We start from the raw sequence: 14,628 nt of genomic DNA on the forward strand, positions 1-14,628 counted from the left end.
GAACAATTAGAAACAAACTGGAAACTGTGGTTCGATGCACTGGAAACAGTGGTTCGATGCACTGGATACAGTGGTGGTTTGATGCACTGGGCTCGAACAAGAAATTTTGAAAGAATTGTAGTTGATTGGACTTATAAATGAACACATGTTAAAAATTGATTGGACTTATAAATTAATACGTGTTAAAAATTGATTGGGCTTATAAATGAACACGTGTTAAAAATTGATTGGACTTATAAAGTACATGTTAAAAATTGCGTTCATTAACATTGTGCTTCGCAGACCTCATACATATAATATAAAAATATATTAAAGACTTTGAAGTTAAAAACGACTTCGAAAATAATGAGCTTTTTATTATTGATAAATGATTGACATGAGCTTAGTATTGACAGAACGGTGACTCGCCAGGTTTAAACCCATGAATCCCCGATATTGATCGAACCAATTAACATGCAAATTCGAAGAGACACGCATAACGACTAAGTAACGAAAACCCAACAAGATTCAACCTAATTATCACGCGCGAATCATCGCTTTCGAAAGCTTCCCCGGGGATTTGCCAGTATTTAAAGAATTGTTTAACGTCTCGATGACCCACTGCGTGATTCTTTATCGAAACACGTCCGAAGATTGGCGAGGTGGCGAACCGTGGAATTCCGCGAGGCAACGCCACGCGATTCGTGCATTTCACTTTTTCGCGAGCTTATGGCCGTGCATCATCCTAATCTTGCACACAGGCTTCCGCGCGCCGCGCCGCGCCGTGAAAACCGTTCTTGCTTTCACGCGTGCGATTCGCTGCCGCGCCGGTGCTCTTCCGTTCACGCGCTGGTCCTATTTAGCGCACGTGATCGCCGGCGATCGTTCCGCTTAAGTATGTTGCCGGTTATTGCAGCCGAGTATGTTGCCATTCATAATTGTCAATGCTGTTATCGGAGTCTGACTCTCCAAATAACAAAAGTGCCAGATTCGACATGAAACGAGCCAGACTCGTCACGAAGATTTTAACAAAGTCTGACAAATCAAATTTGATTAATTTGCAATTAATACTTAAGCCTTAAAAAGTAATTTCTTTTCCTTCTACGATATATTTGGAGATATACACGTTTTAATCACTGCAACTGATACGGCAAGGGGTTGAAAACCTTTTTTCTGAGCAATTTCCTTAGACCATTTACAGGGTGAGTCTCGTAACGTGACGATCTCAACTAACTCGTAAGTTAATTATAGTACGAAAAAATGTTTCGAACAAAAGTTGCATGGTTTTTTATCACTGCTTTTTCATCGAGATAAAAGGATTAGCTTCAGTTTTCCAAATGGAACGTCCGAAAATAAATAATGAAATTCCGCGTAAAAAAAAGTATTATACAAAGCGGGACTTAAAGGGAATAAAAGATCTAAAAATTGTCCACCAAGAGTGACATCGTGTAAAACACTTCCCAGTATTCGCGGTGGAGAGACGTTAGAAAAATGATGTTATGTGGATCATTCTGGGCACACGCGATGCCCATCGTCCGCAGAATGAAACCTCAGCGTCTCGGCTCAAGGTTGCGCCATTTTCCTTTTATTCCTCGGTGCGTGTAGTACACGTGTTCGTGGGATCGTCCGCCCACCGTGGTCGCGTAAAGGAAAAAGCGAGATAAAAAGAGAAAGAAAGGGGACGTCGAAAGAGAGAAGATCGCGTGGATGTGTGTACCAGTTCTCTGGTTCGTGTGTAGAGCTATCGTGTCTGTTCGTTTTGCTCGTGATATCTCGTGTTGTACGAGATCCGATTGGCGTTTTGCTCTACCGCGCCGGTGCAGGAAAGTCCTTTTTCTCGTGGCGCAGCTTCCGGAGCGGCTTTCCTATCCGCCCCCCGACACGGTGTCGATGGCCAACGAGAGCAACAAGAGGAGGAGCCCGACTCTCGTCTATAAATACGCGAGAGAGTCCACAGAGCGATCTATAAATACGTATCTGCTCTCCAGGAATAGAAAATCCCGTCTCTCCCGGCTAGGATAGTAATAATCGGCCCGAGCGGATTCTAGCGTGCGGTAGATCTGTTACGAGGCTGACCACTCATTAAGGCGATCTCTGATTGACGGTCTAAGCGATCTTCTCGCGAGCGGATATCGCCAGCGTTCGGTGGCGAAGCGGTTTTCACGGGCTTACACGACCTTGCAAGGGATGAGAAGGGAGCTATGGTCAGACCTAGACTCTACGTGAAAGCAATTATGCCAGAGAACCGATCGAGAGGAGAAAACGAGGATCGCAGACTTAGGTGGATCCATCGACTCTGCTAAAGGTCGTGGAAATGTCAACAAACGAGCCCCGGCAAGGACGCCGCGGATCGTGCGCAACCATCATGCGCCGGCGATTATGCGTTTTCACGAGCGGCGGCGCCCAGAACCGTCCCTCCTTTGGTATTTCGGCCGCGTTCATGCGATTTTCCTTTGCGCGCGCTTCGACGGTCGTTCCCCGACGTGCTAACGCCGCACAGTGTCCATTTTCAAATGTCAATTTTCGAAGTTCCGCAGTCTGAACAACTATTTTGAATGTCATCCGTTTCAGATAATTGTGTGATAGAAGTTCTGGAGACAAATTAATAGGCACGTTTTCATTATTTAAATAGTTTCTAAGAATTAGTTAGTCTCCATTGTGTTCTCAGTCTGTTGAGGAAGAACCGTCGGTATCCTCTACAATTGATGCAGAAGATTCAGATGAATTTGAATTAACCCTATGCCTTCCGATTTATTTTACGGTTTCAGTGATTAGAACTTTGCAACGTGGAAGTTGAAATGCATTGGAAAGCATCGTCAACAACGAAATAGAATTTTATTTCGGTCCAGAGAAAATTGTTCAGACCCCGTTTGAATTTCCATCATGATTCCGACTCAATAGAGCAAGGGATCAACGTTTCCCGAAGATCGTTTAGAAAATCGTGTCGATTTCGTCCTGCTCTGGGCGAACGGTTACGCGAATCACAGTAGCGGAGCACGTAAAACCCGCTAGCACAGAAATGGCGCTCGGTCAACGCTTGCTCGGTCGCTTAAAGGAAATAAGGTCGTCGATACATCGATTTCAGCTGGAACGACGTGCGACGCGATTTTCGTTCCAGTTCTGAACACTGTTACGTCGTCGTCGTCACTCCCCGAACAACAGAATCCGTTCGAAACCGATTCGAGACGCGTATTTCTCGCAACTCCACTATTGTATCACCGTGTCCACGTACACGTTTGTTCGCATGATCGTGTAACGCCAACTTCGGAAGCGACGAGTATAATGACCGAGCAGTTTACACATGAACTTTCTAAGGCTGCTCGAAATCTTATAAAACTGATTTGTTGCTCCCGTCTAATCGCATCTCCGAAGATGAATGTCTTCTTCGTGGACTTTCTATGCTGCTTTAAATTTTCCGTGGGATAATCGCTGAATCCGCGATCGTAAAAACGGTTTGTTTCTCTCGCGAGCACTTTCTAAGCTGCTTCGAGCCACGATTAATTCATTTTTTTTTCTTTCGACGAGTCAAAGTCCGTCGAAGTTTTATATCTTGTCACCGTTTCGAGGAAACCGATCAATATTTTTTGCCGACCGCAGAGAACAAGTTAGTGATTCGCGATTGGAAAATCCGCCAATTCGTCTGACTTTCCTCGTGACATCGGCGGAGCGGAGCGCGCTAAACGGAACGTTATACAATTATTATTGTTATGTAAATGTACCGTGTCGCAGATCATTCGTGCAGCTAAGGACAGGTTTGGCAGTGTTGTCGGCGTGAAAAGATCGGGCTGAAGCGTTCCGGGAACGGGTCAGAATCACTTGATTAAATAGCGAGCGACGAACGGTATCGTCGCGTTCGTGCGAAACGCAAATAAAAAGCGGATGGCACGAACCGTGATGCATGAAATTAACCGTGATGCTGGCAAATAATACACCTGCTTGTTTTCTTTCTCCCTGGTCCGGACGATTTCTGTGTTCCGATCGCTATGTGTTAAAGAACTCGTAATCATTTTAATGCGTCGGAAATGGTACTATGTATTTTTAAATTCTCTGTACACTCCCGTCCATAAATCACCGGACACTTCTTCAACAAAATGGTAATTAAAGTGTACCAGCTTCCAGCTTGGTTTTATCGTTTCATTTTGATTAGACGTAGCTATTATAAAATTAAATGTATACTTGAATAGATGTTGGAAAAGAGAGATTGAGAAATTGTGGGATGATTATGAACAGCTCTGGAAGCCAAATTGGAAAACAATTACCTCGCTTAAATTTGAAAAATTAGGAAACAAGATTAATAATTAAAATTTAGAAAATATATCATAATATAGATCCTTAACAAAAAATCGTCTGCATATAAATTTGAATAAGTATCCTGTAAAATGGAACAATTTGCAAATTTTTAATCATTTCTATTTTCTAAGTGTCTCAACATCCACAGTTGACTAAAAATTAATAAAAATCATGGGATATTTGTCGGAATGGTCGATAAAAAAAACGAGAATGGTTTTCTGAAGTTTCCGCGCATGTTCGCAGAATCCTTGCCCAAGGACTCTCGGCGTCCGTGTTGTGTGCGCACGCGAACGCAGCCGGTCTCTAAATCGAGAACACATTCAGTCGAAAGTTGAGCGTTGCACAACTCGATCCACCGGTCGCAATATCGCAATATCGTCGTGTTACATGGCGCGCGGACTATGCAAACCGTCTAGAAGCGTGCTCCAGTATCATGGAACGCGCGGCTGGGTCGGACGCGTGTCGAAAGTTCGAGCGAACATACACCGGGATTTCTGTATGGCTCTGCTCAAAATCCGACTCACGGGGAATTTTGCAAGTCTCCGTTGCGGAACTGGAATTTTGCGTGCACCGGTCGCTTGTGAAATTAGCCCTTTTGGCTAACGGGATTGTTTAACGCCATTATCCCGAGTTACGTGACCCGTTGGAATTTTTAACAATCGTTGAACGTCGGTCTCTTTCGGTTCATTTAGTGGTGTTAAATTCAGAAGTTCTTTGAACGTAAAGTTAATTCCCTTCCCTCGTAAATTTTCTGGTTACGATATTTTTAAATCTTTCCTTGGTTTCTTTCGGTTCATTTAGAGGTGTTAAATTCAGGAATTCTTTGAACGTAAAGTTAATTCCCTTTCCTCGTGAATTTGCTAATTACGATATTTTAAAATTTTTTCTTTGTTTCTTTCGGTTCATTCAGGAATTCTTTGAACGTAAAGTTAATTCCCTTTTCTCGTGAATTTGCTGATTACGATATTTTTCCATTTTTACAATACGATATATTTAATTGTGAGAGCGTGTTTTTTAATGTGCACATTACGAGCACGAAATTGTTCCAATTCTAGGAATCCAGTTCTGACTCATTGCGAATGTTTATGAGTGTGATTAACGAGCGAGCTTAATAACAGAACTGCTTTTAACTAATGAAAAGTCCACTTTTCGACGAAAACGAATATGCAATAAAACCGGACTTATTTATTTTACGATGCAGCTGTAAACATTCGGACTACGAACAAGGTATCGGAGAAATCAAATTTGAATACGTATAATAGTTGATCGGAGCAGTTGAGAAATGCGAAATTTTGGCGAGTGGCTACAGGTATTGTTAGTGCACAGCGAAAGTTGGTGGGAAAGGGGTTAATCCGCGAAAGTGAGAGCACAAGGTCCACGGAACGAAGATGAAGATGAAGATGAAGATGAACAAACGAAGAATATAACAACTTGAAGATAACTCGATCGTAGTGACAAGAATCAAACTAATTTTGTACGGATCAGTATAGCATTTAGAAAATTTGTAATTTCTACTTCAACGTCCACAGTGTTGTAGTTTACTCGCAACTAGTCAATCTAATTTTACACACATTGTTATCTAAAACCGTAAAACATTCCACTCGAGGAGTCCACGAGTTTCCTTCGCTATGTTCGAAAACATCCTAAAGTAGGTACATTCAACAAAATATTTTAACGATGAGGATAGCCAACGAAAAATAGACTGTCATATAGGACGATGAAAAAATTGTTGAAAATGATTGTGCACACGTATGTACGTATTCTCTGCGGCAGAGTTTGTACATTTAAAGAAACGAAATAGGTACTGGTAGCCAACATGTAAAAGCTTCAGAAAAACGATTCACTTTTCAGAGAAACGATTCACTGTTCAGAAAACCGATTTCGAGACGCAAGATCAACGATACGGGATTTTATTTTGTCGCGAGGACGGCCGCGCGAAAGAATGACGGTGCATGGACTTACTTGATCAGAATCCTCCAGAAGCAGCCGAAGCTGGAGCCGTTTGGCACTTCGCTCGCGTACGATATAGTCATTTCCCGGCTGACCAGGAGTGCCGCGACGTCCTATCGTCCTATCTGCCGTGGTCCTCTGCGGAACTATGATCGTTGGTAACCCAAAGGTATAGTTGTTTCCGGCGGAGGATTCTGTACGCGCACTCGCGCACACGCGGCGCGCGGGCCGCAGCCGATCTCCGTTTCTCCTTGCCGATTCGATACGAGTTCGCTCCGAGTTTGCCCGGTTTCTAATCAGCTGGATATCCTCCCGATATAACGTTGGCTTACCATCAGCCCAGCTCTCTCGCTTACAACTACACCCTGCAGACGGGACCAGCTGACCGGACCGACCGACTGTCTACTGACTGAGCTCCACTGACAGACCATACATCAGGGAACGGGCCCGGCTCTGTCCCCTCCACCTGCCCCACTCAGGTACGAGCTTACCTGTGCTGGCACCCCACTCCTTTCCTTAACTCGTTTGCCATTTCACCCGGAGATTCGTCTTTTTTTCTGGATCCTCCAAGACGGAATAGTTACCATTTTTCATGGAACGAACTTTTGGGTCAAGCGGTGGGTGTGAAGGAATGATTAGACAGCGGACTTAATGCATTTATGGCAAACATGAGTGGGTGGAATTTAAAACATTGAAAACATTCGACGAATTCCGAAATACTTTTGTAGTATTTTCAATCAATTAAATATATTACGGAAGAAAACAAATTCCTATTTCACTCCAGATTGTTGCGATTCGCGTAGAAAATGTTTATTTTGCATAAAGATCCGCTGTCTACTAGTTATTGGTTATAACGCAGGGTCAATTTATGGCACCTCTTCGTGCAGAATAATCGAAGATACACTTCACTATGACACGTGCCCGAAAATCAATATATCAAATCGCGCGTAATTAATATCGAAGTCTGATTCTGAAGTTCTCCAGCTATTTTCGGTGTCACCAGTGTCAATAATCGGGAACCTTGCAGACTGTTTGCTACTCCAACACTCCACTCTGGTACCCAGAAGCGTGTCAATGTTCCTAGAATCTTCTAATACGCTGCTCGCGTGGAATGACAAAGGATTCGCGTGACAATTTCAGCGACTTAGAGATCACTGACCCTTAAACGTTTGTTATTTTAGGAAGAATTGTCACCACAATCAGAATTGTGTAAAAATATGTTAAAGATATGTTAGTTTGAATCCCCAAAAATATTGTAGTGATTTTGGAGGTATTTCAACATGTACCATTCCGTGAGTCGAAAGTCTCGATTTTCGAAAGCTGCGAATTTGTGTTTGGAATTGATTCTGATTAAACGAGAGATCTTTGGAACGGTTCTGGGGATTATTAATGGCAGTTCCAAGAAACTGGACAGTTCCGGAGGACCGTTCTCGGAAGAACGGTGCCGTTCTTACGGCACTGTCGCCGTTCGAATGCCGTAACTGCGCGGCTGTCGCCTTTTCGGACGATTTCAATGCGACATCTTGCGACCAACAGCAACACTGTGCTCTCACCTTGCCGTGGCCTAGCCTGCGGCGGAATTCCGACCTTCTGGTACCATCCACCGGTCACCTTTCGCCATCTTTCTGCACAGCCGTCGAGGGAAACGCACCCGCTGCTTCGCCATTTTCTAATCCAGCCGTGACGCCTACAATCAATTAAATTATACTTGGAAAAACACAATCGGGTGGGGGGGGAGGGGCTCCCTCGAAACCGGTACCACGGAATTTCTTGTAAAATTGCTGATCGCTTGGACTGCTGATTTATGCATCTGTGATAACAATGGTTAGATCAAATGCCAAACGGTGAAACTATTCGAAGCATTTCAAAATACTGTATTCATTTCAATATGAATGTGAAGTATTGTTTAATTAGTAAATGATGAATAGACTGCGGATGTTTATGCAATTTCCAATTCCTGTAGACGAATTTCAAGACAGTGAAATCAAACAAAGTCTTATTTTCAGTGGTACTAGAGCCTCCGCAGGAATAAATAAAAATCGTATTAAATTCTGACAAATGTTATACTCAGAATTCATAAAGATCCGCAGTCTAATGATGAAAGTTCGCCTAAGTTGCGACACAGTGTTTCCAGTTTAATTGCCCATTGGCAAGTAATGAAAGTCGTTACTTCAGCTATGAAATAATACGTTTAATTTCGTTGTTAGGAAACGAATTTTAATATCCACGTTTGTAAGAGACTTGCGTTTTACCATTTTTCTGAGTAGTGTTTTATAAGTCAATTCGTACGTTTCCGAAGAAAGACTTCGAGGAAGAAAGAATTTCTAAATGATACGTAAAATGATATTTCAAAACAGCTCTGAGCCTTGGAGTTTGTACTTCGAATTAACCAGAAAAATTCCAGCGATCGAATTAATTAAACAATCTCTGATACAAGATTTCAAATAGTCTTTGGACCCGCTCTACATTCAAATTAGAAGAAGAAAAAGAGAAAGGAGTGTCAAGGGCTTCTCTGTTGCCGTAAGTAGTGCGTAACAGGAAATTTCGGTGATCTGTAGATCGCGAGATGGGTCATTGACGTCATCATCGGCTCTCTGAAGCCGGCGCCCAGATGATTCACGTCAGGTGAAAAGAAATAGAAGGTGTACCAGTCGCGCAGGCTTCGTCATCACACGTGTTCGCCTCGTGCATCGAAACGGGTCTTTGAAACGACTCGGTATCGTTAACGCGAGGAAGTTGTTGCAATGTTTCCCCCAATGATGATGATGACACTGCGATCATCGAGACACGAGCGAGGATATCCGCGATGAACAAGAAAGAGAATCCAATGAAACAATGAGACGTTTAAGTGTACCTCATCACGATATATTTAAAGAGATCTTTTACAAGGACGACACAAGGAACGCACGAACGGTACAAGGTTCGGGGTGCTGGATCAATACCGATTTTTGCGATCACTATTATGAGACTTTCACATCTTTTTGCACGTTGTACACCGCGGTGGCCGAGGCCTGGAACAGCTTCTTCTCGACTTCTGTGATTCGCATTCGGATTATATTCGTGACGCCGTTCTCCCCGAGACTGCACGGCAGAGATAAGAAAACCTCCTGGCAAACTTCGTGGTGGCCCTGCAATCGCAATTTGCAGCTCCTATCGATCCTCCTTAACACTTTCAGTGACACGCGATTTCTTTACGAGACCCAACAATTATTATAAAAGATCGCGGCTGCACTGCAACTTGGGTAACCAGAAATTTTTGCCATTTTCCTATGTAATCCGGTAGATATGGGCGAGAGAATGCGAAAAGGCGATGGCATGGTCTAATTGTAAGTTAGGTAGCGGGGGACAGAGAGCTCAACCATAAACATTCATAACTTTTAAACCACTGATTCCCTAGGACTGAAACTTGGATATTGGTATTTTTCTCGACAAGATCTGCAGGATTACATAGGAAAAACGCAAACATTTTTTGTTACTCACGGTACAGTTTAACCAAGGTCACAATTACAGTAAGGAGCATAACTGATTCCACACATTTTAAATTCTGGAGGTACAATGGGAGACAAAAGTACAAGAAATTAGGAATCCATCAATATATTGGCAATGAAAGCCATTCACGAGTATATTTTGCATACTTTTGTATACTTTTTTTACATTGTTGTCGCGTTCCATGCTAGTGAGATGATAAATTTGACGCTTTGTAACAGTTTATAATTTTTTGCTCTGTAACTGTTTAGTGTATCCTAATAAATTTTGAACATAATTAATTACATAATTTTTCTATATATAAAAAAAACTGGAGTTTCTAGTTGCGTTTCTTCAAGGTTTGAATAAGGTTTGAAGTGGAATTTTATGAATTCTCCATAAGAAGACGTATTAAAATGTGCAAACTTTAAGTTGCTATAATTCTTAAACGGTTCTGTAAATCGAACCCTAACTTTGGTAATTACATTATTTTAGTAAGAAATTATTATATCTTCTCAAATTTTCAAAAATGTTGTTGCGTTTTTATATACCTCCAGAACATCCTTAAAGTGTGTGGAATCAGTTATGCTTCTTACTGTATGTCGTCACCGCCATTTTTCGAAGAATTTCTTTTTCCTAAAAATGATTTTCCAATTTTCTCCATTTGGTATTTTGCGTAGTTGATCTGGAAAACGATTGGCTCAACTGTGAATACCTTAGCAACAATGTTTGTTGTTGCTTACGGTGTCACAGTGTTCATTGCGGTTCGCGAATACGGTCGTAAATTGCATTTATAGCTCGCAGCAGTCTCCATAAAACAGTGGAATACACCATCGCGGAATTCAACATTGCTTTAGGCTACTTTTTGATCATACCTTTCTAATCGAATCTATTCGCGAAGCTTCTCCACTTTGGAACAACTTCGCTGAAAACCATGAAAATGGTAATAAAGAAAAGATAAAAATCATTTCTATTCGAACGGAGGCGTTAGTGCATCGTAAATTACATTTACGACACCAATTTGTCTTCCCTACGATTTTTTACATTAAGGACATTACAACCTTGACGTGCGCGGTACCGCGATATATAATTGACTAGAAAATGTTTCAATCAAGGTGTCAAGAAGTTCATGGTGGATACCGTTTTAGAGGATGACGACTACTTAAAGAGGATGACTGGTTTTCATTAGGATGGTCGTTAGGATTTATTCACTTACGGTCATTAGGGATCGTAGTTTATTCCTTTTTTTTCCAGCGTTAACAATTTTCCTGCGGAGAAATTCTTTTGCTACGCCGGTTTCCCGGAATCATCGCATCACGGACATAAAAGAGTATCAATGATTTCATACCTGAACCAAGGTCGAGATAGGTATAACCCTCTGCGAATTGGTTAGTATGGACTGCACGATGTCTGCGACCGACAGGCCCACTGCTGTGTTCGAGTAACCCTTCAGACACCTCACTGTTGGACCCCTGAACAGTAACAGGAAATGATTAATTAGGTTCGATAAACGTTTTTGCGCATAATTATGAAAGTGGTCTGTCATACATTCCTTAATTAATTAATTCAGTTTAGACCACTTTCAGAATCATGAGCACATTGAAATCCATCTAGATCCTATCCATTTTCAACACTATTTTAAAAAGTGAAACTTTATTTTTGTCGACCAGGTAATATTTTTGAAAGAATGGATCGAGAAGGGCTCGTTTAAAGGTTAAGGGAATTGTTAGCAAGGATCTCACAGCTTGATGACTTGCTTGTGCACGTCGAACCACCTCTCGTCGTCAGTCTCGAGCCCGATATTTGGCAGGATATCGCGAAACTGAACGCCCGCGACGTTCACTCCGGACCAGAGTGGAACTAGGAAATGTTTATATCGTTTAGACACGTAACGCTTCGGCTTTCTCCTCCGGCGAGAACCCCGGCGAAACAAAATCGGAAAATCGGATCGGCTCGGCTCAGACTTGGCCATTTCAATTAAATCAAAGATTACAAAAATCCTAAATCATTTAAATTGTTTGAATTTCTGTTTAACCCTCACCCGTTCAGACATGGCCATAAACCAGTTAACAATTTCAATTTGATCAAAGATTATAAAAATCCTGAATCAAAAAAGCTTTGAAATAACAGAATAAAAAAGCATCGACAAATAACTGTGTACCTTATTATTTCATCGAACTCTTATCATTAGACTGCGGATCTTTATGCAAAATAAGAAATGTTTGCATTCGTTGCAAGACATATCAGCCAAATAAAACTTTCATTCTTCTTTTAGTTATCTTTATTAAGGTGAAACTAATACACTGGTGTACTTAAATCTTATAATTTACTATGTTCACTGCTTTAAATTGTGCGTAACCATTTTTGTCATAAAATCCGCAGTCTATTTATCATCGTGTCAATTTAACATCGAGGAGCAGATTCAGTTGGTGAAATAAGGGTTAACGATTGTTTCACTAACCCTGACTATCTCCATGCTCGCCAATGATGGTCGCGTGGACCGAGGTCGGTGCAATTCCGATACGATCCGCGATCATATAGCGAAACCTCGCAGAATCGAGATGAGTTCCACTTCCGATAACTCGATTGACCGGTAGCCCGCTCACTTTCCACGTTACCCACGTCAAAATGTCAACTGAAAGTAAAAGTCCTCTTTTCTACGAACGGCCGAAGATTGTTCCAGCGATTTCGATGTAATAATCCTTTCTAGTCTCTATTCCGTATCTGGCAAACCTGGGTTCGCGACCAGCAGGAAAACAGCTTCGGGACTGTAGCTGACTAAAGTAGGAATGATGTTCTTTAGAATCTCGGAGTTACGTTGAACCAAATCCAAACGAGTCTCGCCCTTCACTTGACGCACCCCCGCGGCTATAATGACCACCTTCGAGTTGCTCGTGATGCAGAAATCTGAAAAGGTCATCCTTCAAAATTATCCTTTACACACACAGCCTGATGACTAGATCATCTTCATGCAAAATCAAGATTGTCTATCTAACTTGCAACAAACTGGAGCATTTTAACGAGTAAAACTCGTCATGAAGATGTGAACAAAGTCTAATAAGAATGTTACGCGTTTCACTTTCGATGAAATAAAATTTAATTCGTTTGTATCTAATACTTGAGCATTAAAATAAATGTAGCCATGTAAAAAATATAAATGTTAACCACTGTAACTGTAAAGAAAATGGTACGGTAAGGGGTTAATATGTTTAATAGGTTGAAAATGATACGATAATATTTTTAAATTCTTCTTCTGCTAGTCATAAATATCGAGCATACGGACAAAATGGAAAACAAAAAAGGTCTGACAGACGAAAGAGATGCATTTTCGGAAGATAACTGCATTACCTGTATCATACTCGATCCGCGGGTCCCCAAGGTAAACCGAGCCATGGTTATAGTCCATTCCCTCTCCCTCCAACTTCTTTGGGAAAGCATCCACCATCGCGATGTGCGGAGAGATCCTCTGCGAGACACAGAAAAATTATCAAATATTTGCGATTGCCGAGCGGCGACGGGCGACAGCTCGTTTTCATTCTCAAGAATGCGCTCGTGCAACCCGCGCCATTTTGCCGGATTTTTAGCGTGCTCCTCGAGTATTTATATCCCACAATAAAGATGGTCGTGTCGTTTATTTTTCTGTTTCAACGACACACTGGCTTTCACTCGAGCTCGAAGTAAATTGTTACTCGAATGAACGAATCCCGAAGACTTACTTGAAATAGAACCGCGTTCGCAATAGCTACGCCGACCATTCCGGCGCCGACAATTGTGATTTTGTGACAACAGTCCCTGACTGGATCTTGCACTTTGCAGAGAAGCTCTTCCTTCAAGCATAGTGGCCTAAATAAATAAATTCAGGATCGTGCTGAGTCAGCTTTTCTATAACAGTCTCTCGTCGCACCATTTTAATTAATTAATACTAGGTTTAGCAAACAGTGGTTGCTGACAAGAATGCAGATTTTATACATTAATGATTATTTTGTTTAAACGATGACAGTAAGAATGAAATGCCTTTCTGGCCTCAGCCATCTGCAATCAACCCAAAGGATTTTTATTGTGCATAAAGATCCAAAGTCTATTAATAACAAAACCGGGTTTATGCAATTAAGAGAAATTTCGTCTAACGACGACCACCATAATGATTACAAGGAACAACCCTAATCAGAGGTTCGCTTACTCGAAAGTGGCCGCTCTTTGTAAATCGGATCCAGCGGTAGCATCTTGACCGAAATCAGCGGACGCAATTGTCTTTGTCTTGACGCCAGCGAACACCTCGGACAATATCGTGGGTGGCAAGGATCGTCGAGGAAGCTTCTTGCAAACGTTCCTCCCCGAAATTTTGCACGCCACAGTACACGCGAGAACACATTTTGACAAAATCGTAGTCGACAACACCCGCGAGAATAAAATCATTGCTCTTGTCACACGATGATTTTACAAGTTACATCGCACGTCGATTTGACCGATCGTTTGACAGATGGGAAGACGATGGCGATCATAACCCATTTAGTGTACCGCCATCAGACACGATTTGCCAATTGTTAAACAATCCATGGTTACAGGAGAACGGGATGTACAATTCAATCGCATTCGAAATTCTTATTTCCTAAATTGAAGTTTTTTTAACTGGATATAGTTGTCCATTTGGCTGGATGCGATATTAATTTGCAAAATTATGATATTTAGTGGGCTGCAGATTTATGCACCCTTGGAAATACTAAAATCATTGTGACAATTTTAAATTGTTAGAGGAAACAGCACCCAGTTGCATTAGCACGAGTGTTAATTAGTTACAATAGACATTAGAGATTGAACGGTAGACGCAGCACATTCGTAACATTAATTTATTAAAATACTCTTATTAATTATAAGAACGATAGTGATGAGAGCATGTTCGGTGACAGGAAACATTAGGACATTGTGCTTTCTGTGCAGACAGCG

The 14,628-nt window shown here is 41.7% G+C and overlaps 2 protein-coding genes across 4 annotated transcripts in view; both read right to left on the reverse strand.

Moving 5' to 3' along the window:
* The window catches only part of Best2 (bestrophin family protein), a 68,439-nt gene extending 62,065 nt beyond the window's left edge, over positions 1-6,374 (reverse strand). The window contains exon 1 of the mRNA XM_076430390.1: positions 6,232-6,374. Within this exon, the coding sequence (XP_076286505.1) occupies positions 6,232-6,302 (71 nt within the window). The 5' untranslated portion in view covers positions 6,303-6,374. The remainder of the gene's footprint in view (positions 1-6,231) is intronic.
* A 330-nt stretch (positions 6,375-6,704) lies between these two features.
* LOC143212084 (L-lactate dehydrogenase) lies at positions 6,705-14,504 on the reverse strand. Of its 3 annotated transcripts, XR_013009605.1 has the most exons (9): positions 13,865-14,504; positions 13,401-13,527; positions 13,033-13,150; positions 12,418-12,591; positions 12,146-12,319; positions 11,427-11,544; positions 11,033-11,156; positions 7,773-7,906; positions 6,705-6,821 (listed from the first exon to the last, which is right to left on the reverse strand). XR_013009605.1 is itself a non-coding variant. In XM_076430409.1 (8 exons), the coding sequence occupies exons 1-8, from the start codon at positions 14,098-14,100 to the stop codon at positions 7,889-7,891; spliced, it is 1,089 nt and encodes a 362-aa protein (XP_076286524.1). In that variant the 5' UTR covers positions 14,101-14,504; the 3' UTR covers positions 6,890-7,888. The 3 variants fall into 3 exon arrangements, 2 of the variants coding, with proteins under 2 accessions (XP_076286524.1, XP_076286523.1); XM_076430409.1 differs by lacking the exon at positions 6,705-6,821 and having other exon boundaries at positions 6,890-7,906; XM_076430408.1 differs by lacking the exons at positions 6,705-6,821; positions 7,773-7,906 and adding an exon at positions 7,914-9,347.
* Between the last annotated feature and the right edge of the window lie 124 nt (positions 14,505-14,628).

This window comes from Lasioglossum baleicum, chromosome 9 (assembly GCF_051020765.1).
Source record: "Lasioglossum baleicum chromosome 9, iyLasBale1, whole genome shotgun sequence".
In the NCBI taxonomy this organism is placed as follows: domain Eukaryota; kingdom Metazoa; phylum Arthropoda; class Insecta; order Hymenoptera; family Halictidae; genus Lasioglossum; species Lasioglossum baleicum.

Excerpts from the sequence above, each read along its gene's own strand:
- LOC143212084 (XM_076430408.1), bottom strand. The coding sequence starts at position 14,100 with ATGATTTTATTCTCGCGGGTGTTGTCGACTACGATTTTGTCAAAATGT. Across the intron at positions 13,528-13,864 it reads CAAAGAGCGGCCACTTTCGA|GCCACTATGCTTGAAGGAAG; the intron begins GTAAGCGAACCT and ends TTATTTATTTAG. Across the intron at positions 11,157-11,426 it reads CACAAGCAAGTCATCAAGCT|GGGTCCAACAGTGAGGTGTC; the intron begins GTGAGATCCTTG and ends GTTACTGTTCAG.